General features: G+C 38.0%; 1 protein-coding gene across 1 annotated transcript; it reads right to left on the reverse strand.

The window, feature by feature from the left end:
* Positions 1 to 2,861: 2,861 nt before the first annotated feature.
* LOC137281880 (octanoyl-[acyl-carrier-protein]:protein N-octanoyltransferase LIPT2, mitochondrial-like) lies at positions 2,862 to 26,774 on the reverse strand. The gene is made up of 3 exons (XM_067813557.1): positions 26,249 to 26,774; positions 23,804 to 24,275; positions 2,862 to 6,513 (listed from the first exon to the last, which is right to left on the reverse strand). Exons 2-3 carry the CDS (start codon positions 24,255 to 24,257, stop codon positions 6,176 to 6,178), a joined length of 792 nt encoding a protein of 263 aa, XP_067669658.1. The 5' UTR covers positions 24,258 to 24,275; positions 26,249 to 26,774; the 3' UTR covers positions 2,862 to 6,175.
* Positions 26,775 to 26,886: the final 112 nt, after the last annotated feature.

The following is a 26,886-nucleotide window of genomic DNA, read 5'->3' on the forward strand; positions in this document are numbered from 1 at the left end:
ACAACACTCCTTACTGGTGACATTTTGTTGACACAAGGAACAGCTTCACAGGCCTTGTAGAGAATCATCTCATCTTATCGAAATCACCGGGCTACATTTCGAAACTTGAGAAATGTCGAAATCCATCTTTGACAATTTCAGTGAACATTTGTGTCCAGAGTTATTCCGTCTACAATCGTCTAAGTCAAAGCATGAGTCATCATTAAAAAGTTATATTTAATTATTGTTTGTTGTTTTACGGTTTCTTCAATACTACAATCCCGATTCCAAATACACGATGCCACAATTATACAACGCTAGAGCCCAGTCATGGAACACATGGAATTTTCGTCTATTGATAGGAGTTGAAGATCACTCCGAGACGTTCGAGAAGATCGAGAAATCTGTACTTATTCAGGTGTGGGAACACCTGCAGATTGTACGGCAGTGTGCGTATATATACACTTTGTGTAATTTTAAAATATTTACATAACATATCAAACCCTGGACATCCAGTGCCTCAAAATAAACAAGAAGTGAGTTTTTGTTTGAGTGATTGGTAACAAGAAAAAACCTGGCAAGTGTTGAGGGGTGTCAGAAAAAGGAGGAAAAGATCACTCAAATGCAACAATGCACACGATCTTCATGATGTTTGTGGACATGCTGTGCACAAAGGTATAGAGGTAAATATTATTGAATACAGCTGTGGAATTTGTTCGACCGCCATAGCACCAAGACTGAAAAGGACAAAAGCAGAGACCATCCCTCTGTTCACCATCGTCTGGGGTACAGATTCTAGATCATTCAAAAGGTCAGGAATCAGCCTCCTTAATTACACCAAGATCACCACGAGAGATGAAGACGATTATGTCATTCTGACAGCTTCAGTGACTGAGCCGGTATTTTTTTACGCCGCTTGAGGCAACATCCGAACAATATATGATAGCGCGAAATGGGCGTGACGTTTGAAGTCCATGTCCACTAACCCACTGCCAGTAATAACGTTAACGGTTCGCACCAACAGTAACGAGTGAGCTGGCAATATTCCAGCAATATCACGACAGCGGACACCAGAAATGGGCTTCACACATTGCACCCATGTGTGGAATCGAACCCGGGTCTTCGGCGTGGCGTACTGACGCCTTAGCCACAAGGCTACCCTACCGCCCCCATTGCATTATGAGTTTTACTGAGGGCAGCCGTGTATACCGTCCCAGAACTGCAGTTCATCTGTTTGACCACCTTCACTGGAACTTCAGGTGCGTGATGTTCGCGTCCACTGGAACGGGCAGTACTGGCAGCAAGTTTTGTGTTCAGGTGAGTCACATTTCTGCATGCGGTTCGTATGATCGTGTTTCTTCAAGGAGAACAGTTTCAAATTATTTGTCAACAAACTGGTCGGTTACGCGGCGGCTCAGTGACGGTGTTGAAGGCATCAGATTGAATCTGATTTCGATGGCAATATTACAGACATACCCTAAGGGTACAACATTATTTTGCCTGGTTTCTGGTTTGTCTGTGATTGAAACTTGTACCGATCTCATGGAAGATGAGGCTCAGCCTTGCAGGGAACGTGTTGTGGCCGACTTCCATCAACCAGGTATCTGAGATAGGACCAGTTTTCAGTATCCTATCCATGTGGTTAGCGACGACTGGGAGCGTGTGGTCAGGCTCGCGGACACATCATCGTATCCCAAGTGCGGAGATCGACACTCATGCTGTGGATTGTCTGGTCCAGACTCGATTATTTACAGACAGCCGCCATTAGCTGGAATATTGCGAAGTGCGGCGGTAAAACAACCAAATCAAAGTCATCAACCATGATCAACAGAATGCAGTCACCACCCTTTTCCTGAAATCTGTCACGGACTGGTAACCCATGCACGAAGTGACGAAGTGACGTGAGGTTTCATCCCAACCCCACACGTTGATCAGTGTCTGCATGGTGGATAGCAATACCCCGGGTATGTTAAAGGACTCCGTGTTCAGTCGCTGAATCAGTGTAAACCCAATTTCTGCCGATTGCATTTGAACTTCCTTGTGCCCCAAAATAATACCTAAGCGTTCGCAAATTTGTTTTCACCTACTGTCACTGGAAACCAGAAATGGGCTTCACAGATTTTAACTATGGGAAGAACTAAACTATGACGAGCAGCTCTGACACCTGGTCATCCTACCGTGACTTATCTCAACACCACATGGTGCCTAATGAGCGAGTTCAGTTTTGTACTGCACTAAGCAATATTTTAACTATACCACTGCCTAGGGACACCAGAAATGGGCTTCACACATTGTATCCTTGTCAGGTGACGAACTAACGCTTTAACCACTAGGCTACACTACCCTCCCTAATGAGATTGCATTATTGCAGCTGTATCTACTTAATGTGGTCCAGGTCCTAAAATGACTGCCACACATTCCCAACTTTGGTAAATACCCGAGAGAATTAGTCTGGTGTTTACAAAGGGACCCTTCATCATTTAACAATTATGGCTGGGGGTGATGATTTTTATGGAGTTGCATGTGCAATGTGAATGACAAACCCCTACACCCCACTCCCCTTCCCCCCCCACCAACAATGTGCAAAGTAAGTGACCCCCAACCCTCTGCTTGTCATGTACAAAATCAATGAGCCCCCAAACATGTATACAGAACTGCCCCCCCATCATCCCTTCCACCCCAGAACAAAATGGGTAACACCCCTCCTAGAATCATCAACCAGCACACCCAGAAACAATTCAGCCACCTCGGCCTTCGGTGAGCGAGTGAGATTTCAGTTTTATGCTGCACTCAGCAATATTCCAGCCATACAGCGGCGGTTGCCCCTTACTGAGTAAGAAAATATTCGAACAGACTTGAAAAAAAATATATGAAGATATTCCAATGTTCATAAGTTTTTATTCAACATTTCTATAATTCATAGTTACACATGTAAGTATATATACATGTACTAGTAACATTCTGGTTGGCCTGTGGAAGGTAGTAGCACCTTGGATCATCCATTATACTGCAAGCTCATACACAAGCAAGTGCAGTGCTCAACTTAGTAGGGATATTGCAAATGTTTCAGATACACTGGGTTATTTAGGATATAGATATCCACATATATTCATCAAAAACAGTTAGGAACACCAGGTGTTTGTCACGACTGTCAACCTGTCATTAAATGAGACTACAAAGCAAGGTGTTCCTTAACTTGGAGTAACATAGAATGAAATATCCCTAACAAATAATGAGTATATTCATACATAACATAACATAACATATCAGCTAACAGGAAAGTAGTCTATATAAACACACTAACTGGTCTGATCCCCCATGTAAAATCTCGCCTTTGAACGTAACATCCCTGCTGACACGTTGTTTTTCTGAAATTGATGCTTAAATAAGTTAAGTGTGACAAGAGTAAATTCCCAAGAGGGGCTAATACTAACTTTTGAACTGTTTCCAAATTATTTTCAGTAACAGATGGCTCACAGTTAAAATGCAACTAAACATGGATGTAAGACTATTTCAAATTATCTACTGGGCGAGCATTGCCATTCTGATGTTTACTTTTCCTGCCCTATAAATCCGAGTGCACATCTGGAACAATGTATGAATGCCTCACACAGACTTATTGAAATGCCAGTCAACACTATGCATGTTATTATATTACAATGTAATGATTTAGGGATTTACTATCTCCATGTGAATCCTAACCAAACAGAGTATTCATACATACCTGTCCAACATACATTCATGAGTTATTTCACAGACATCTGTAAAGCATGCCCAGAATCAGATAAAAAGTGACAATTAAAAAGATCAATGAGGGCCTGAACAAATAAATTATTTGTTTTAGCAATGTTTACATCAAAACATGCAAATTTTGAGGATATTTGATGACATATCAACCTTAAACCATCCAGAAATTAAACAGGTCAAAAGAATGTTTAGATTTGATGTGTTGGTTGGGGATTCTAGTATTTCTTTGCAAATTATATTTTCCCTGTATCGAATCGAAAAAGTTGACTGTTAGGTAAACAGTGCATGATTTCAGTTTTACATCACTTTAAGCAACATTCCAGCAACATCATGGCAACAATTGACTTCAAGCACTGTACTCATGCATGGAATTGAATCCAGGTCCTAGCATGATACAGAAAGAAAATATATTCTGTCACTGCCACAAACCTTTAACCTTTTTAGGACCAAACATACCAGACCTATCCTCAATATCTCCAAGGTGTATGCTCCAGTAAGTCTCCAAATTTCCCTGGATGCATCTACAGCTCAGCCCGATAAACTTATTACCCCCCTTGGCTGGCCTTTTTATCCAGTCGGGAGTCTACACTTGGAAGTTGAGTGAACCAATCACTGCTCACTTTCGCTCTTTAAATTATCTAACTGATTTAACTTGGCAACACAAACCATGCATAAGTTCTTTGAAGGTCATAGATGAGTTTCATGCATATATTTAATATACGTTTCAGACCTATCTATTCGTTGGTATAATTTCCCTAAAACCTGAGTCGTATTGCGAACAAATGTTTGCTGTAGGTTTGCTGTATGTTTGCTATCTTTGGAGACACTTGCAAACTCATCTGTAATGGCGGCTTAGCTGATTGGCTACTGTGAGAAAAAGATCAGCAAGCCAGAAAAGGAAGGTAATAAATTTATTGTGACAAGCCACAGATGCATCCAGGGTATAGTGGAGACTTATCAGAACGTATACCCTTGAGATATCGAGGATGTACCAGACATGTTACACAAGTAATAATGACCCTCTAAGCTCAACGCATTGTGGAACAGGCCGGACCCTTTGTTGGTAGTACTTAATGGCCAAAACACTGTTCCACCACGGTTTATATTTTCATGTTGGTCTGATTACTTGCTAAAAACTCCAACAGAACAAAAGTGTAATGTGTGGTGGATATAGAAACAAAGGTGAATAAAATAAAAACAGTAATGACAAAATAACAAAAACAAATACAACCCTTTCCCTACAATGAAGAATCCCACACTAATATTTAACAAATTGATTGAAAAGGGCAATTTGAAACTGTTCAAATGCCAAACCAAAGTTAGTTTATTTATCGACACTGTGAAAGCTATATTCGTCAATATTCAAAAGAACACTCAGACCCAAAGGTACTCAAGAAATTTAAAGTTGTATACTTTTGAGATTTTACACGATATCTAAAAACCTTTCCAGGTTTCAAGTGTTTAAAATGCTTAAATATCAGAGTGACTGAGGATGATATTTTTTTCAATTTTCAATAGTATTACATCAAAATCACACCAGGGGAAGACAGAAATTGGGCTTTAATTATCATATCAATGTGAAGAATGGAACCTGGTTCTTTGGCATGATGAGCAAATGCTTGAACCAAGTGACTACTCATCAGAGGAAATATTGCAGGACATTCGCTTTATTTCACATGAAGTGCCTTTACTCAATCTTTTGCTATATTCTGCAATACTATCTCATAAAGTTAAGGGAGTGCATAGTTTCAACAACAACATTACCTCATTATTGTACTTGCAAGACAATAAAAAAACTAATTAAACATCACATCTCTGATACTGCTAACTGGCCAGCTATGCCTAGCGAAGACTAACTTTTGATTAATCAACTTGAAACACTATTGATTCAAATTATCACTTTACAAACTATGATCAAAATCATGTCCATCAATCATGACTCACGTCAAGTGATACTGGTCCATACATACACACATATCGCTAACAGGCTATGCAGATCTTCACAAGTCTGTGTGACACTGCACACGAGGAGGTGAAACATCATACCATCAAACCAACAAATGGCTGATTAGAAGGAAGCATTTCCACTTCAGCACCAAGTCAAAGTGCCTTGTACACCATTTAATCGGGGAAAATATTGCTGTATTTCTTACATTTCTCATACAATGTTCTTAATATGCGGTTCTATGAAATGTCTTAGCACTTTGTGGCATGAGTAGAGCGAACCTTGAAGGTCACATAACAGTCATGGTCAAGGTCAACTGTGTTCACAACACACAATGTATCTATACCGATCTTTGAACCAGAACCCATATGAACAAATTCAATCAAGAAATGATATGTAAAGGTCAAGACGATGAGGTTCATATGATAATCAAGGTCAAGGTCATCTGCATTGACCTCATTCTCAGTGTTTCAACACCTTGTTCATAAGCATGCTCCACAACCTTTACCACATGGGGTTGGATTTGGCACGGGGCACCAGCGTGGACATCTGCCTCACCGCCTGCACCTGCTGCGATGGCTGCACTGGCTGAGAGTACATGCCATGAAGGTCTGACGCCTCTAGGAGGGAATACTCAATCTGACAGTCAAACGTGTGCTCGAAGGATTTCAGGAATGGATAGATTGCGTCGGATATTTTGATTGTCTTTCTCAGCTCCTTGGAGAGGGAAGTAACTTCTTTGTCTTCGATGCCACAAGGGACTATGTGTTTGTACCACTCCAGGTCCGTGTCACAATTGACGGAAACTCCATGGGTTGTAACATACCGACTACCATGCACACCTGCAACAGAAGGACATGAAAACAACCTTTACACACGTTACACATTAAACAGTGAGTGAGTTGAGTTTTATGCCGCACTCAGCTATATGGCATAGGTCTGTAGATAAATGAGTCTGGACCACACACTCCAGTGATCAACAACACAAGCATTGACCTGCACAGTTGAAACCGATGACATGTGTCAACCAAGTCAGCGAGTCTGACCACCTGATCCCTTTAGTTGCCTCTTACGACAAACATAGTCACCTGTCTTGCAAGCATGGGTTGCTGAAGGCCTGTCTTACCCTGGACCTTCATGGGTCAAACTTTAAACAGAACAACTTGAGCACAAAAATGTCCACAATGGTAAATACCGGTCTTGAAAATGTCAACTAGTTCTGCAGACTCCATGACACATCTAATAATACTCATGGAATAATTACTTTCACAATAAGAAACTTCACAAATACATTAATCTGAAACATCAGTATTTCTGACCAATATTTTCAATTTTCATTATTTATGTATTCAGGTACTGGTCCAAGGTATTGTAACTTTTGTAAAATACTTTGCTTTTTATACATACTATTCTCAAAACAAGGGTGATGTTGTTCAGAGCCATCTAGCGCTAAGGTGACCTTAACTCCATAGCACAACATAAGCTAAAGATATTCTTAACACTACAGTTGTTTTGTACAGTGGTACACTGATCACATTTAGGATAATTTTTACTGATAATACTTCTTGTTACCTACATACAGAAGCATTGCTTTCCCTTTTCATTTACCTCACTGTTTCTGTGCTTGTTTGTTTTCTATACGATCACGTTCTTGCATACTGATCTTATGTCAAAACTTCTGTTTCTACGCTATGACAATTGTGTAAATCTTTGTTGAAATATTGACTGGTACATGCTTTCTGGACAAGTAAAAGCACAAGCGATGCAGCGAGCTGTTTCCTAAATGTTTAAAAACTGAAGTTACTGCTGTAACAAATAATCCATGGCATTGTGCCAACAGTCAGAATCATCTGTGATTCACATGATGATATTCAGCACAGGTGTTAAACCAGATACACGATCTGCCAATGACCTTGAAAGACAGCAGTCATTTCAATCTTATACTCAATTTGAATTTCAAAACACATTCCAGGAAATTTTAACAAAAGCTTTCTTTTATGTTGACCTTAACCTTGATTTTTAGTCAATCATTTCATTCCCCAAAAGGGGCAAACATATTTAATTGTTTAAAAAGACCAACAAAATACAAGGCTGCGTCAGTGCAGACAAGAACAAGCACATTAAGGTGTGTCGGTTTATGAAATGATGCTTTTGACAGCCTTCAATGAAATGTGCCCTAGCTGTGTGACAAAACAGGCAACTATCACGGTCAACAACATGGAATATACTTGTCGCGCTGCATGGTCACAAACAAGACATAAACTGCAGTATGATGTTTCAGCTGTATAGTACTATAGTACTACACTACCAGGGTGCAGCTGAACGTGGATACCTCCATTCCTACAACACTGACTCTCAATCCAACCAGTCCTTGTTCTATCCCCTTACTGCCAAGCAGCAGGCAAGGTAACAGTAACTACCATCTTTTAATGTTTTGGGTATTTTGTAGCCAAAAAGATAAAACCTCAGACCCTCGACTCACTTTGGGAGAAACTACATGCAACAGACCATGGGGACTCTCTGTCTGTCTGTCTGTCTGTGTCTCTGTGTGTGTGTGTGTGTGTGTGTGTGTGTGTGTGTGTGTGTGTGTGTGTGTGTGTGTGTGTGTGTGTGTGTGTAAAGAGAGATATCTTGCATCTTACAGATCAAACATAGTGAATGAATGAAGTTGCACATCATGTTTTGCATTATTCTAAGGACATGAAGGCAGTGACACAGGAAATGGACTTTGCACTGTAGCCACACAGGGAATCAAACCGGGGCATTTGAGAGAGTGAGTGAGTGAGTGAGTTTAGTTTTACACCACAGTCACTATATTCCAGCTACATGGCAGCGGTCTGTAAAAAACTGAGTCCGGACCACAATCCAGTGATCAACAGCATGAGCACTGATCTGTGCCATCAGGAACTGATGACATGTGTCAATCAAGTCATCGAGCCTGACCACCCGATCCCGTTAGTTGCCTCTTATGACAAGCATAGTCGCCTTTTATGGCAAGCATGGATTGCTGAAGGCCTATTCTAACTGACTCTTCAAAGATGTCTCTTAGGTGTGGTGAGCAAATGTTTTAGTAAGTACTCTATCATAAAAAACATGGCACACACTGCTTCCACTTTGTGGAGAACCCACGCTAGGACACACTTAACTCTGATGGCTGACTCAGTCAGAAATGCCAGCACCATTATTGGCAAAGAAAAAGATCATTAATTTCTTTCATGTTAGGGTTCTGTAGTTTTGGTTGTAACATTTAATTACTACCATAAAGATGTTTGTGTGCTTTGAATGTGCTTATTTCTATTCTTACTGCAATATGAAGCCAACATGACTATTTCAAGGAACACTGCCTTCATTAAATGGTCCACTGATGCTTCATTCAAGACCATTTATGAATGAATTTCATGCAGGTTTGAACATGGCACAACATCTGGACGTGGGAGGAAAGTCTACATTCATGAAGGTCTGAAGTGTATGACTCTGGTAGAGAGCTCAAAATTCTGGAAACATACCAAAGGTGATTACTGTGTCTTGAATTTCTTTTAATTGAATTTCAGAGAAACATTTGAATCGTCACAATACAATTTCAGTTTCCTTACATTCATCATTATTTCAGCTTTATGGTGTCTGCCAGTAAAATGCTAATCTGGACCAGATGATCCGGTGAATGATACTCAAGCATGCAATCAGGGCATGATGAACAACCTTCAACAATCCTATTCAAACACTGAGTGAGTGAAGTTTTACTGATGCTCTGTTAAGGCTGGCTACTGATAAATATTGGAGAAGTCAATTTTAACAATGGGGATGGCGGATGGCGTGGTGTGCACCCACCTCTGGATCTGCCTCTGATGATGAATGGTGATACATGAATGTATGGCCTACCAACAAAAACTGCTCCTGTACACGTTAGAAGCAGCCTTTGAATAAAGGCATAATTCATCCATTATGCAGGTAAATCATAATCTTATTTTACTTCAACAGCTTGTGTTTGACGTTATCCATGACACCATATCTAGATAAATAATCTTTAACAATTCTTCCCAAAGATCATATTTACTATTATCAGTCTTCTTAGCCAGCCCAGTGTTCCTTACAGATGAGTGAGTGAGTTTAGTTTTACGCCGCACTCAGCAATATACCAGCTATATGGCGGCGGTCTGTAAATAATCGAGTCTGGACCAGACAATCCAGTGATCAATACCATGAACATCGATCTGTGCAATTGGGAACCAATGACATGTGTCCACCAAGTCAGCGAGCCTGGCCACTCAATCCCGTTAGTCGCCTCTTACGACAAGCATAGTAGCCTTTTGTGGCAAGCATGGGTTGCTGAAGGCCTATTCTACCCCGGGACCTTCACAGATGACATCATCAAGCCAGTTTTGGCCAAAACTTTATCAGAGCAAAACTCAGATTTGACCAGATGATCAGGAGAGTGGGTGAATATGTTTTTAGGTCACTTTCAGCAATATTCAAACAATAACATTGCTGGGGACACCAAAATGGGCTCCACACATTGTACCCATGTGGAGAATTGAACCCGAGTCTTTGGTGTGACAAGCGAACACTTTAACCACTATGCTACCCTACTTTCTGCCCATATTCACTTGAAGACACAGCAGCATGTTGTGTGCCTCAATACCATTTACCCATTCAACAACAAAACCAGGCATCTTTGCTAAATACTTCTATGCAAGTAGATCTGTAAATTCTAACAGATTTGCATAAAATTCAAAATGTTAGTTTCAATTAGCACAAGAAGACAAAGTCATCAATGTCCCCTTCAATGGCAAAATATTCTTCATGAATGTGTCTATGAGTTATGATTATGTCAAATGTTTTGGTGTGTATTTAGCAAAGGGGAGAGAGAGGACTGAAAGGTTTCAAAGCACTACCACCAAATTCAGTTGAAGCCCAAATTGTTACTATGTAAACAAACACATAAAAAAAATGTTTTATTCGGAAATTCAAACCTACCAAAAGGCACCAGTTCTTCACTAGACCTACCTTTGTACAAAATTTGGTGATGAAACAGTGAACAGTTTTTAAGTTCTGCTCTGAAAAAGAGCACTACCAGCAATTCAGTCTGTTCATTTTATAGCCATGGAAACACACAAAAAATTGTGCTGTTATTCAGAAATCCAAAACTACCAAAAAGAACCAGTAGATTAACAGATCTATCTATGTACCAAGTTTGGTGAAGAAATACTGCATGGTTTTAAAGTTCTGCTCCGAGAAAGAGCATTACCACCAAGTCTGTCAAAGTTGTTGCCATGGAAACATAAAAAAATATTTTATTCTACTAAAAAGCACCAGTTCACCACCAGGTCTATCTGTGTGCCACGTTTGGTGAAGAAACAGTGAATGGTTTTAGAGTTCTGATCCAGAAAAGAGTACTACCACCAATTTCAGTCTAAGTCAAACTTGTTGCCATGGAAACACACACAAAAATATTGTCTTCAGAAATCCAAAACTACCAAAAGGCACCACTAGACAACTAGATCTATCTATGTGCTGAGTTTGGTGAAGAAATATTGATTAGTTTGAAAGTTATTCTCCAGAAAAGACAAACATGCACGGACGCACAGATGGGAGTCCACTTTAATACTCCCTGCATAACATGTTGCGGGATAACTATGTTTGTTGAAAACAGGAGGGACAAGAAAGCGATACATTTTTTCTATAATGGTAGCAAAAGCTGTTTAGGTGCCATGTAAATTGATACAGGATTAAAAGGGAATATAAGATCTACCTGGAAAGAGACCCAGCTCAGAAACTGACATGAAGACGTCAATCAATGACCTAGAATTTTAGTTTGAGAAACACACTGTCATGCTGTCTTACAAAAACCTGTTTGGAACATTTCTGATGTATCTGTAAGCTGACGACCCATGAAGGGTATCTTTAAATAAGTGTAACAAGAATGCCCATGATATCGCTTGCCAGAAACTGATAGTCTTGCATTACACATCTATTGTGTACTGCATCAACTGAACAAGTTCCCAAGGTCATTGTCAGGGACAATTATGTGAGAAACAGATTTCATCGCTTAGCGACACATTACCTGACTTCACATCAAATCGTCTCATGACTAAGTCTTCTTTTCAGACCTTCATATCCACAACATAATCAATCACTCAAGCACGCAACCAACCTGCGAACCAGCCAACCAGCCAGCCAGCCACCCAACCAGCCAGCCAACCAACCAACCTTTTTTACTTGTTCACACACTGCTTCAGTTTTTGATTGGACCAAAATACAAATTATTCTTGATGTTGTAAATTACCTATTCCATTTTTGAATAGTTCTGCACACTTTTCTGCAAATTCTTTAAACTTCATTTCTCAAATGCTGCAAGATCTCCGTGAAGCCAGTCATTTTTTGCTATTATTGCAGATTTAAGTCCGGAATGTGTACTTATGTAATAGCAGGGTATATTTTGTTTATAAATATGCATACTGTGCTACAACAGAATGAGAGAGTTGAGGTTCACACTGCTTTTAGCAATTTTCAGCAATGTCACAGCAGGGGGCACCAGAAATGGGCTTAAAATTGTTCCCATGTTGGGAATTGAACCCAAATCTTCAATGTGACAATCACTAGGCTTCCTCGCCGCCTTTGTTACAACAGACGTTGAAGGGAAAATATACATTGTTGTGTAACTTGAATATCGTTCTAAAAGCTTAAAAATAACCTCTATTATTCACTGAAAGTTGTTTACATACTTTGAAGTTTATTTCAAGGTCAAACAAATGGGAAAGTATTTGTGAATATCTGTTCATGTGAAATTATTTTGCAAGGTTGATCAGAAACGTGACAATAACCATACACGTAAAACTGTCAGATGATGACTACTGGCATATAGTACAAACGTTGTGTGCCAACTACTAGTGGTGTTCCAGTGAATGGAAATAATGACAGATTGTCCGCAGTGACCAAACGACCAAGCAATTGATCTCATTTTCTCAGAATTGAACACATACAATTTCAGAACTACAGTTTCAGTGTTTGAAACACTTGACCATGGAACACATCTTCAAAACTGTCAGGGCCAGAAAACATTTATATTTCTTAGACATTTCCCTTTACTAACTGACAAGTCATGACTGAATAATTTTTTAAGACTCCATAAAGTTTATGTTCATGATATATTAGTCACCACTTTAAGTAACAAGCTGCATCATGTTTCATATATCTGCAGTAGCAACATGGATACGAAAATCTGAAAAATGACGCTAAACAATTTCTTTCGGTGACTGGTCGATTTCGATGAAACAATCATCAGTTGTGAGGTTTCAACCATGTCTCATCACGAATATAGTCTTTTTTTAAAAAACTGACATATGCGAGCCACTAAACCCTCAATGTGAAACAAGTTCAGTTTGTTTTCAGGGCCATCTGACTACTTCACATGAGTGTATATTATATAACACTGCACATTCATTAATGGAATGTATTTCATTGCTTAACAAACTAATACTCTATTCTGTCAACATGTTTACATGACATGACAGTAAGGTTTGTGTTTGTATTCAAGGCTACATGTATATTTATATTAACGAAGAATATGTTATTAATAACTATAAATAATACAGACAGGCAGGTAAAGTATGACCTCACAAACATATTTTTATTGCAAACAGTGTCAGTGAGTGGAAAACAGTCATGGCATGTTGTCTGCTAGCTTATGATTTTTCTATGAAAAACAAACCAGCAATAACAACATATTCACGAATGCCCAAAATTGTTGCTATCACTGATGATCGAGCATATTTTGGACCATTTTGACTTTAGAAAATATGACAACCTTAACAAAATCTACTTACATCAGTGCAGGAATTGAGGATTAATCTCTGAATATAAAATTATAATTGTAACAAATAAACTAATTTAAATAAAAGGGAACCATGGGGAGGCCAGGGATTCTTGAACCTTTGGAAGTCTAGACTTGATACATTTAGAGCTTTAGCACTGCATGGAGGGCTAGGCTGTAGGATCTATTTTAGTTAGTTTTTATTAATGTGAACTATAATGGACAAAATAAGTTAGGGATATTGGTATTTTTATAATTGATATTTCATCAGTGTGTCAATGAATAAACAGATCATTATTCATAATTTCAAAATTTACATATATCCCTAACTGTTCAGTATATTTCAATCTAAAATTTCAATATGTCATAGGACAGAGGCATTTACTAGAACAACTATGTCCCTTTTCATAGAAACGAATGTAGTGCTACAGTTGTTGCAAGTCTACACAGAAGTTAAAAAACAGAACTTGGAAACAAGTAAGAATACTTCATCTTGTTCAAAATTGAGACACATTTGTAAGTTTTTTATTTTCCTAAGATCTTAGGTATTCTACAATTGTATTCATTGCAATAAAGTAGACAGTAGTCTACTGCTAACCTTTCTGATCATGTTCTCAGTGATATGTAGGTTATATCAACAAAGTCATTATTTTGAGAACAGGGAATCATGTATTTAACTGTAAGTTGCTGCTGGTTAGGGGCTGAACTTTGATCTGTGAAGAAGTCTGGCTCAACTCCTGGATGAGGAAGTATGTATTAGAGTGTAGATATGACTTAGTGCTGTGCTGTCCCACACTTTTGATGTTAAACGTTTTAGTGTTACGAGAAGTCGTTCAAAGGCCAAATATACTTTCAATTAATTGAAAAAAAGGCAATTACACCTTTGAGAAGTTTGTTTTCAAATCTATTATCCACCAATCTGTTTAGACAAATCAGTGTTCAAGTCTCCTGTCTGTATCTATGTATCTACCTAAGTATCAAGCTATGCATCTATGTATCTACCTACGTATCTATCAAAACAGTACCGTCAATCATTTTTCAAGAAAAATCACAGTTTTGTACATTGAGCAAATTATTTCACTTTTCTGCTTTGCCAAGTCCTGTGTGTCTGACGCCAACTAACCATCATACCACGACTCACTTATGTTTCACCATAACAAAACCTTTATTTGTTCAACTCCATAAATAAAAAATATACACCTCTATAAAAGACAATTTTACATTTGGTTTTGTACGCATTTAACTGAAAAATTTCTATGCAATTACCACAACTCACTAATGTTTCACCATAACAAAACCTTTATTTGTTCAACTCCATAAATCAAAAATATACATCTCTATAAAGGACAATTTTACATTTGGTTTTGACCTCATTTAACTGAAAAATCTCTAGACAGGTTTAGCAGACACACAAACCAGGGCGCACTCATCTTTAACAACCTTGACATACTACCCTTGAAATGTGCAACACAATACCTCACAACTGTAATAAACACCTCTATCTCCCCTGTGAAAACAACCTACTTTGCTTCATTTGTGTTGTACATTTGGGTTTTTTCCAACCAAAGTAGGCCAAAAAGACTCCTTCGTGGACATTACGTTTCTGTTAACATGCTCTCACATCAAGACATTTCGAGCAATTCACTTGTGGTGGATAAGTTGCCTTCGTTGCAAACCACTATGCCACAGCTCTTTTTTCAAGATCTGTCTAAAGAATTCATGTTTGCTTTCTCAAAAATTCCTCCAAGAACTGTTTTCATCACAGAAACAATCATAAAGATTTGACAACACGACTGATCCATGCCATTGATTTTACATGGAAAAACAATCCTAACATATGTATATCACTTGGGTGTGACAAAATTTGGGTGAAAACAGATCCCCCAATCTATGTAGAAAGAAAACAATAATACAGTGTCATTAGAAGTTGACCAGAAATGATTAATATTCTCAAACGAAAATAATTAAAACATTGAAAAAATACCCTAAGAATTCAGCCCCTCTCATTGGTTTTAAAAACATACATAATTTTCTGTGAAAATGAATTTGTGTGTGATCAAACAAAACAAGACATACATGAGTGATGATCTGAGGATTTGAAAAGAGTACCACCAAAGTTTAATGCTATTGCTGACATTTAACAACTAATAATACTTCAAGCCATTATCAACAAGTTTCAACTTCCTATGGCAAGTACTTCCACATGAGAACATCCTCCATTGTTCTGAATCTCCTAAACAAGGTAATATCACTGTCACAACAGCTTAACATAAATGAATGATGAATCATTTGATTTTGTATCAAAATTCATAAAATCTTAAAACTCATAAAATAACCCCAGATCAAAGTTATTGGTCAAAAGTCAAACTGGTTGTAACAACACAAAAAATCCTAGTCTGATTTACTAACCACTGGTTCAATGCTTGAGTCAAGTAAGAATTAAGCAACATGTAGATATTAATTATCCATATGATTTCAATGAGTGAATTAGTATGGTTTTGTGCTGCATTTATCAATAATGCAGGAATATCATGGTGGGGCACATCAGAAATGGGGTTCACACACTGTACCCATGTGGAGAATTGAACCCAGATCTTTGGTGTGATGAGCAAACACTTTAACCTCGAGGCTTCCAAACTACCCTCATGTTTTTGGCTGAATTCAATCATTTTGCCCTCTACCAGTTGTAGGAAATAAGGCTTCTCTGACTGCCTGAGGTAGGCTAGATTTCTGATGGACTGCTTGAATTTCATATTACTTCATACACTGTCTTCACCTAACTTTACACACATTTGTCACCTTCCATTGTCATTACCACATGTTTATCAGTAAATGAAACCTATCTATCACAAGCAGCCAGTCCAGGCCAGTCACAGCCAATGCAGAGAAAATGACACCATTCAATGCATTATAAAACATAAGCTAAATAAGCCTCAAAATATTCTTTCACAAAATTTGGAACATTAGCCAGCCAATACACAAGACACTGTTCCTTCCTGTCTGACTATTGTGTCGGTCAGTACGAGTGGTCATGGTCAGGTCTGTGTGCACGTGTTACTACCATTAATCAGTCCATTGTCAGGTGACACGTGGTTTGGGACATCGAAGCACTGGGTCAGTGCATGACTTCCATCCTTGTTTGATTAACTGAACTAGATCTAGTCTAGGTCCCAGGTATTGGGTTCTGTGTCACGGTATAAGTGTTAGCTACAGGTGCATGGCACATGCATCGCTGCTGAACGCTGGAGAGAGCTGTCCAAACAACACCCCAGACTGAAATTAGTACTGACATCTTACGCTGAGAAAATTAAAAAAGCAATCAGCCTCTTTATTTTTATAACATATTGTTCATTATATATATTTTCTAATTTCAGGGTTTTTATTGTCTGAAAATCTCTGTTACATGGCTCAGGATCACATCCAGGGTACTAGTAACTGATTTATAAGGCATGAAGTGCTCCTGGTAGACAACCTGACACTCTCTAAGGAAAAAGAAACTCATTCACACTCACATTCATATTCAAACTGTTGGGAGCTTAAAATTAACTGTTAGCTTTAACTATCTTTTTCACTTGTACCCAGGCTAGACTACCAAAACAGTGGATAATAGTATGCCCACTTTGTGTAAAATGTATCATCAAGTTTATTTCTGCTTGAGAAACTAATTTTCTGAATAGGATACCTCTGTTTAAACACGTTCTTAAAACCAGCAAAGAAGGGGTTTTAACCATAGACACCATCATGCATACACAAAGAATTTTGTGATTAATATTAACATATCAAAATCTGTATTTGAGTCACACCCAAATATAACAAGTTTGGCAGAGAGCTTCAGATTGAATATATGGTCACATTTGTGTCAGCTGTCCATGGAAGTTATTCAAAAATATATCTACTAATGCACACTGCCTAAAACAAGTGAGCAAGACTTTGTGCTGTCATTATTTTGTGGATTTTTTGAGAGATGTGCCAATGTGTCCAGCGACAATCTGCCTCTTTCTGCATATATGGACATATTTGTACAGGTGCATAAGTTGTAAAAACAGAAAGAGCTCAACAGCTCTCTTAAACTACTGCTTTGTCTCTGAATATATACTGATGGAAACAAATAAGGGCAGCGTTCCTTTATTTATTCTTAGATTTTCTCCCATAGCACTATTCAAAGCTAGTGTTGAAATGCTATAGGAAGACTTGAATTTTCCTGTGTTCCTCTGTTTTTCTCAGTATATATCATTTTAATAACAGACTTAAGAGTGATTTTTGTTTTACACTTGCTTTTATCAATATTTCAGAAATATCATGGTGAGGGACACCATAAATGGGTTTTATACACTGTACCCATGTGGGGAAGCAAACCCTGGTTTCTGGCATGAGAAAATGCCTTAACCATCTAGGCTACCCCCACCGCCCCTATGAGAGACCGCTGCCATATAGCTGGAATACTGTTGAGTGCATTGTAAAACTAAACTCGCTTACTCACTTCACAGTAAGACCCTGAAATGCCATATACATGGACACTTGTGTCAACATAACCATTGTTTCATTCATTGAAGGACATGTTTTCTTAAAACCAAGCTAAATTTCTTGAACTTAAAGCAGTTGAAACAGAAAGGTTGAACAGTTGTCATGAAAATATCCAGAACAGGTTTACTGACCCACAAGACAGTTCAAAGTTCACTGACATATTTCCAAAAGAAACCTTTCATTGTTTACTTTCTTGGGCAAAATACTATTGTCCTGACAACAATAAAGATTGCTGTGCCAAATTGGAATTTATCCTCAAAAGTACAAAAAGACTGATGAAGTCTTGACACAGAAAACTAGACAGGCTAGTCAAACAGGCTGACAAAAGGCGGTCATGGACCATGACTAATTACAGGTAGGTACTGACCAAAGTCCACTCCACCAGCCCAGGGCAGGGGTGGTACATGTTTTATATCAGGTACACAGGCAGACTTTGGACTGTTGACACACCAGGAACTGTACAGAAACTAGTATCTCTATATATATCAGTCAGCTAGCCATGATGTAAACATCATATGTCAGCCAACATTATCTATCAATGTCCAGCATTGTGAAACTGGACAAGATCCTGAAATGATCCTGCAATGTTCTGTCTTAGAGAATTAAAAGAAGACTTATCCATAAATGATCTTGGTCATATATCACAACTTCTAAATGCTGCTAAAAGGCATCAAGTTCCTGAACGATCTGATTTAATGAAATATGTTACTTAAGTCGAAGTACACTGTTCATAATAATACTGAAAACTTGGAATGCCCAAAATGTCAACTACATTTTCTGGTATAACTCTGAAAATCTCCAGAAATAATTCTTGAAATCTGCATTTGAAAAGGGCACATCTAGAACACCTATTTTCTCTCTAATGACCACAAATAATCTATCAAGAGATAATAGCTCAAATTTCTAATTGAAACTGGATATTATATTAATTAATATGTAACATTATTAGTTTATATTAAGCTTAACTATCAATACAAATCACGGAGATTGTTAATTCTTCACAAATTATACACCAGGTATAAATATATTGCAGAAGTAAAAATTCAAATTACATGAATGCTATAAGTTGACAAATGCATTCAGAGATGTTTTTCATGTAGCATAGAGCTTTACACTAAAATGGCCTGTACTTTTTTGTACAGTCTATACTTTCAGGCGTACCCATGAAGATCTGGAATAGAACTGATCTTCAGTAACCCATGCTTGTCAACTTGTTTGACATGCATCATTTTATCCCAACTACGCAGATTGATGCTCATGCTGTTGATCACTGGATTGTCAAGTCCAGACTCGGTTATTTACAGACCACTGCCGTATAATTAGAATATTGCTGAGTGCAGCGTTAAACAACCAACCAACCAACCAGCTTTCAGGCATATCTGACCCAAATCAGGTAACGAGCTGACAAAATGTTCAATCGAGTGACAAAGTCTGTGACAAGCCTCCACAGATGTCTATCTGTGATTAGTGACCAGTGGGCGTGCTTACTTCACACTTCTGCGTTAATGCATAGACAACCTAATAATTCACATATATAACCGATGGCAACTAAAAATAATCTGTTGGAAAAATTTGTTTTTAAATAATGATTGATGTGTTTTGTTACTATACCACAGTAAATATTTCTGCTCTGATCGTAGCACAATTCAATTGGGATTGGGGTTTGGAATGTGTAAGAGGTCACAAAATGGACTGAGTACTTAAAACTGGTGACCCAAGTTTTTATTTTTAAAGCCACACTCTGTAATATTCCATTAAAAGTGGTTTGTTGTGGTGTACAATCCAGTGATTAACATCATAAGCACCAGTCTACACAGTCTACATCAACCATGTCCCTTAGCCTCAATGCAAGATCTCCATTGACACTTCTTGCAACATGTAAAGGTAATTTCTTTGATATCTCTAAGGCTAACATTTCTGCAAAGCTATACCTTGATCATGGTGATGGAACACCAGCTTTAACCCGGATCTTCCAACAGTAAAATATATGAATCGTCATGCTGGCACCACGTGTTCCTTGACAAGAAATATGTGTCAGTATAGTCATGCCAGTAAGTCAGTCAATATCTCGTCTATGAGTTATGAATTCTGATGAGGAATCTATATGCTTGTTTCAAATTCTACTCCCACAACCTTTTTATCAAACAGATAATAAATTCATTGAAGTCAACAATTGGTGCCATGTGGCTTAATAATTCGATGTACAAGTGTATGCCACAGCTCATATCTATGAATATTTTATGCAACATTTGCATATTGTTTAATGCAGCAGTCAGCAATAGGTTATCTATAGAACGATAGTCCAGGGATAATCTTGATTACATCTGATATGAATCAGTATCATGGCAAAGTTAAAGCATAGTGAGCATGTTTTTACACTGCTTTCAACACTATTTTTACAATATGGCTAATTGAGTATGATTCTACACCAGGTCAGAATTACATTGAGTATTTTGGGAAGGTGAGTATGGCTTTACAGCTATATGACTTCAGCTATATCATAAAAGAGGTACAGCTATACTATAAAACAGGTAGAGTGTAGTGAGTATTGTTTTACACTGCTGTCAGCATGATTTCAGCAGTATTCACGATGCGAGCATGATTTTACACTGTTGTCTGCACTATTTCAGCAGTATTCACGATGCGAGCATGATTTTACACTGTTGTCTGCACTATTTCAGCAGTATTCACGATGCGAGCATGATTTTACACTGCTGTCTGCACTATTTCAGCAGTATTCACGATGTGAGCATGATTTTACACTGCTGTCTGCACTATTTCAGCAGTATTCACGATGTGAGCATGATTTTACACTGCTGTCTGCACTATTTCAGCAGTATTCACGATGCGAGCATGATTTTACACTGCTGTCTGCACTATTTCAGCAGTATTCACGATGCGAGCATGATTTTACACTGCTGTCTGCACTATTTCAGCAGTATTCACGATGTGAGCATTATTTCAGCAGTATAAAAATAAAGAAATAATATAGCTACTTGCAACAAAGTGACACTGAATTCTGTACATCCAAAACAGTCTACAACCCAAGATACAACTCGTAATCCCAACTCAGCTCCATGTTGTGTGATAACCCTAAAACCTCCAACACAGGCTTAGAGATTGGACTACTAGACTAAATACCAGTGATCTGTTTAACTCAATGGGATAATCACTGACGGAAAATGTATTTAATCATTTTGGGTCTGCAATTTAGGTTAGTGAGACTTCAAAACATGGATGAGATGAACAACTTCCTTACCATAAAACATTTTCTTCAGGACATCCAGCATGTCTAGCATCTTTGACTCATTTGAGACACTGAGGTAATACTTTGTGTTTCAATATACAGGTTCACGAATATTAAGAGGCTGATCCCACTGTAGCTAGATTAAACCATGTAGGACAGGTAATAACTATGCAATTCGGTTTCAAATGTGTGCCACAACTCGTGTATTTCTCAATGTAACACAACAGTATCACGGCAAGTCGCAAGCTGATACCAACTTCATTATGCTAGGACGTTAACTGTCAATAAAAGTACAGTTCCAACCCTTGCTAAACTAAGCCGCAATTTTGCTGCTCGGTCATAGTACCACCTACAAATTATTGTCCTTTGTCCCTCCACTTTGAAATCAGATTCCACCCATTATTTTACTGGCAATTAATTCAAACAAAACGGCAGTGTCCTGTAAAGATGATTTGATTGATAATGAAGATAAATATTGTATAACACCAGTTTTACCTTGCTAAATGCATTTCCTTATTTGAACAACACAATTATTATAACATGAAATAATTCTGACAAATACCTGGTGTTATTTCTAAAAAAGCATTGTCTGATATCAGTACTTGTGGATTCTCGACAAGTAGATCTTCATCCAATGAACACTATCTTGAATCATGCTGAATCAAAGCTAGGACATATTTCTTTTTACAGTTCCAAATTAGCAGTGTATCAGCATAAATATTATGCACAAAATACTACATTAAATTTTATTGTGTACAAGTATGCTTGCATTTTCATGAAAATCCCAAATAATACTCTTGAAACAGCCAAAATAATCAGTGAGGATTTTTCCTGCATGCACACCAATGAAACATATTTAAAGACTGAATGGCAGCTACAAACGTCTGTGGAGTATTAACCACAAATAGTGCTATCAGTGACTATTGTTCACTGTGCCTTGCAGTCACTAGTTACAAATGCTGATCACATGACATTTTGTGGTGGTGGGTGTGAGAATGGCATCTACATGAAAACAATTTCAATGAAAAGCTCTGCTGCAAACAGAACAACATGAGCATGGCGTCAGCATGATTTAATCAGCGCAAAAACGTTAAACTAGACAAACTAGTGGAATATATTTTTAACATTATTTAAAAGTGCATTATTTCTGATTGGTTACTTGACAATATTTCTAACAGAATTCATGAAAATGTGTTCGGAATGAGTGCAAGAGCGAGTACTGTTTTATGTTGCTGTTTAGCAATGTTCCAGCAATATCATGGCGGGGGACACCAGGAATGGTAGGGAATCTATGTGGGGACTCAAACCTGGGTGTTCAGAGTAATGAGCAAAGGTCTTAATCACTTGGCAGCCCCACCAACACTGTTCAGAAAGAAAAGACGACAGCAGTGATTTGTCGACAAAGTGAAGTGAAAACACATTTGACAAATAACATTCAGATTTCAAGCACTGCTTGTACCTTGTCTACTGTATTTGTTTAAATCGATTGCAGCTGTTCGTCAAACTGATTGTGGCTACAAACTTAAATACATTGAATAATGTTTTGATTTTGGTCGTTTTCAATCTCAACTTATGGGTAACATGTGGTAATCAATTGATGGTTACATTGATATGCATTGCAAAATCAATCTTGGGTCACAATTACCAGCTGACATAGTATATACTGCAGCACACTACCATAGGATTGGTGCTGTTCTTCTATTTACATGTATACCAAGACAGGAGAAAGTTAAGAACAACCTCACTGAATGTTGTAATTCGCACGAAACCCTTGCTGGTCAATGAAACAAAGAAACAGAGATCGATGTGATGAGCATCTATCTACACAATTGGGATATGATGACATGTGTGAACCAGGTCAGCAAGCTTCCCGTTTGTTGCCTCTCACAAGTAATGGTTCCTGAAGACAAGTTCTTCATGGTGCGGTGTGATAGCAAGAGGCACTTGTGTCTTTGTGAGTATTAAATATCTGACACAAATGGATGACGATATATTTTCCCAAAACAGGGCTGTGGTCACAGCAAGCCCTCTGATTGGCCAGCACCTGTAAATCTGCACATTCTTTATAAATCTGAGAGAATTTTGCTTTCATCAACTGCTTGATTTGGAAATGTTCTTTCCAGCAATGACTTCTCAAAAGAAAGCATCATTTGTGAATGTCTCCTTAACAAGCCTCAACCAACCTGAGGGTTTGCTTCAACCACACCCATTTTGTGCAGATATATCATTGTCTGTTTGTGTCAAGACTGTCAAGAAATCACAATTAAGAATTGGTTGGTGACATGAGTGGTCCATGATAAACCAATCATCCATGCTTACATTTACGTTAAGGTTTAACTCATTACATGCGATGGTAGTGTAGCATTCAGCAAAACAGGCATTCATCAAAACGACTCTGATCGTGTCAAGATGTTGTGCACTGTGAAGTATTTTGAGTTCATCTCAAAAACAACATTTTTTAAATACTGAATACACTCAAAGACACAAGAGCCTGCAATGTGTGGTGTGTAGTGTGATGCGAATGTTTGTAACGTCAGATTGAATCACTTACCAATAGCACCAATCTTACGATTGTTCACCCAGACGCCAGTGTCTTCTGTTGTTTTCGCCGACACACCAAAATGTTTGCACATACCAATCATTGTTTTTTCCAAGTTAGCAATGTACCACTTCATACTGGGTTCAAAATGTTTCAGATTCAGGATGGGATATGCAACGAGCTGACCAGGTCCATGGAAAGTGATCAACCCTCCCCGGTTGGTTCGGAAGAACTCAGCTCCCAAGGTTTTCAATCTCCGTTCATCTGCTTCATCATAACCAGACGTTCTGATTCCAGTTGTGTAAACTGGATTGTGCTCAACCAGTAGAATAGTGTCAATCCCGACAGATTTTCCAGCGAGTTCATCAAAATGTTGTCGAGCATAGCGTTGCTGGACATCAGAAGCGGCCATGAAACCCATGCGTCCTAGGTTGATCACCTGGACGACTCGCTTGGCAAGGGACATGGCTCTTTTGTCTTGTTGCTGCAAATAGTATAGTTTTACTTATCAAAGTTAAAACTGACAAGCTGTTGCAGAAACATCAACAACATTCCAGCATTATTCTGTCTATAATATCTTTATCAATATTATTTCAAGTATCCTTTTCAAAGTACACAAAGCGAGTGAGCATGGCTTAGCAATATTTCAGCAGGGGCACAGCAGAAATGGGCTCCCATGTGCCCATTTGGGTCTTTGACATAATGACTGAATACTTTAGCCAGTGGGCCACCCTACTGTGGCCTTACAAAATAACATTTTCATTTTGTTGTAATTAGTTTTTCAGCCATCCCTTCGAGATATGTATTTTCATTCCTTGAGAGAAACAGCCATTCAAATTTTAGGAAGCCATGCATATTTGTCTGTTCTGGTTATTTCTTGTGGGGGACAATACAAAGGTAAATCACATGTACACAACATTTTTGGAACAGTGGATTTTTACCCAAATATTCCATGTATCTGAATAACACGGAACTGTAGCCAAAGAGTGAAGTACACAGTGAGCACGAGACTAACATACTAAAATTTAAGAAGAGAATGAAAGGTACAGCTGGTAACTATGCCTTACAAAATAATTCTGCAAGAAATTTGCGAAGAGAATATACTGGCACCAACATTATCCCTCTGTGGAAGAAGTTCCAAAATTTGAACATACCAGGGGTACTCAGGCTCACCTTTACTCATTAATCATAATGTGAAACTAGGATCTGAAAACCATGTTTGCTTGTCTGAAAACCATTCTACCAAATACCTGAACAAGGCATGACCTTCAACAACATTATCAGGTTCTTTGTAATCTTCAAGTACCACTTTGCTGCATCAACAAACCTGAACATGCAACAGAACACTTCAATGACTTTGTTTTTCTTTTGACAGAATGTTCAGAATTGAAGTTACATATCTGTTACTTATATCATTCTTGGTCTCCCTGTAAAATCATTTGAATAACTCAAATACTAAATTATGTTAAATAAATAAATAAATAAATAAATAAATAAATAAATAAATAAATAAATAAATAAATTATTAAACATGACCATGCCCGATGTTTCTTTTAAATTTTTCATATATTAAACTGATATGCTAATTTGTACAAATGTGTATAAAAAATATTACATATTAATCTAACTTGGATGCATGAATTTCGGGATGAGTTGATAAGGCACTGTAATTGCATTCAGTAGTTTCCGGCTGACTGCCTTTAAGGCAGGTTATACATTTTTGAAACCCCTTACAAGTAGATAAGGAATAACTTTTTAACTCCATCACAATAATCTTTCAACTAATTTACTGTTTAATCTGATTTTCAACTCAAAAACATAATTGTTTTCTTAAGAGTGACAAACAAATATTCATTGGTTAGCGAAGAAATGTTTGCTAAAGAAATTTTAACAATTTCATTTTTTAGATTTAGCACTTTCACTTTCATTTATGCTTTGCAAATCTGATAAATTCAGTTTTGTCTTACATACAGCCTATATTCGGCAAGGGTTCCACTCATAAACCGAAATGTATTCCATTAGGTTTAGGCTTTTTATAAAAAACACAGGTCTAATTTCTTCGGCATAGAGTGATTAAAAGCAACTATGGACGTTATGGGGGGAAATTTTCCCCTTTATTCCATATTGATTGTGTTGATGTATTTGATGATACAGTTAACCATATACTTTTACAAAAACTCATCATTTCACCACAGAGAGAAAAAAACAATAAACAATACCAAAAACCACATGGTTTAATACATTAATCGAACAGATTCATGAAATATTTTCATTTGCTTTTGCATATTTGTTCAGATTAAACAGAAGTCTTTCTATTCACTTAGTAGACTGAACAATCAAACTATCGGAGTACACCAAAATACCAATTTTCAATAAGAAAACTGACAAGTATCGATTAATAATTCTTTCAAATATAAACATCTTCGTGAAAAACAAAAGGTGCAACTTTCTACTTACTTTGAGGAGATAAATATATGCACAGGTTACTGATCTGTGCAGGCCTCTCGATGAAGTTCTTTTCAGATAATCAGCTGAAAATATGACAAAGGACCTGTAAGGACCAGCCCGTGCAGATTGTAGTGGCAGCGAATGCACGGGGTGCTGTCAAATGTGTACGTGACAATCACCGCGTCCGCATCCACATGTGACCTGCCGGTTCTGTTGGAAATCAGAAAAGCCGCAGTCTGTTAACGGTGCGCGTTTGTGTCAGCTTGAGTTTGCAACTGTTCACAAACAGGATCTGTCACAAAGAGTGATCTCAATCTGAATGCCTGGTGACAAGATATATACACATTTTAGAATATTGTTTACATCGTCGCGATAAGTGTTGCGTTGAGTGTCGGCAACATCGATTGGTCCTTGTCGCAGATACAGCTGAAATTTTAACCAATGAACGCCGTCTATACAAATGCTAACCATGCGATTACAACAAGCTGCTAGATAACAACTCATAACACGAAAAGAAGAACAGCAAGCTTCTGCTGAAATTACTGGATTGCACTCGATTAAACCTGGTTGAGTAACCATCCGGGTTGACAGAGCTAAGCCGCTCTACATTCTTTGACACAATAACACTGTGCTGATATCAGTGTTGG

This window comes from Haliotis asinina, chromosome 4, assembly GCF_037392515.1.
Source record: "Haliotis asinina isolate JCU_RB_2024 chromosome 4, JCU_Hal_asi_v2, whole genome shotgun sequence".
Lineage (NCBI taxonomy): Eukaryota > Metazoa > Mollusca > Gastropoda > Lepetellida > Haliotidae > Haliotis > Haliotis asinina.

Coding starts and splice junctions, on each gene's coding strand:
- LOC137281880 (XM_067813557.1), bottom strand. CDS start 24,257: ATGTCCCTTGCCAAGCGAGTCGTCCAGGTGATCAACCTAGGACGCATG. Junction 6,514..23,803: donor TCGTAAGATTGGTGCTATTG/GTAAGTGATTCA, acceptor CTTCTGTTGCAG/GTGTGCATGGTAGTCGGTAT.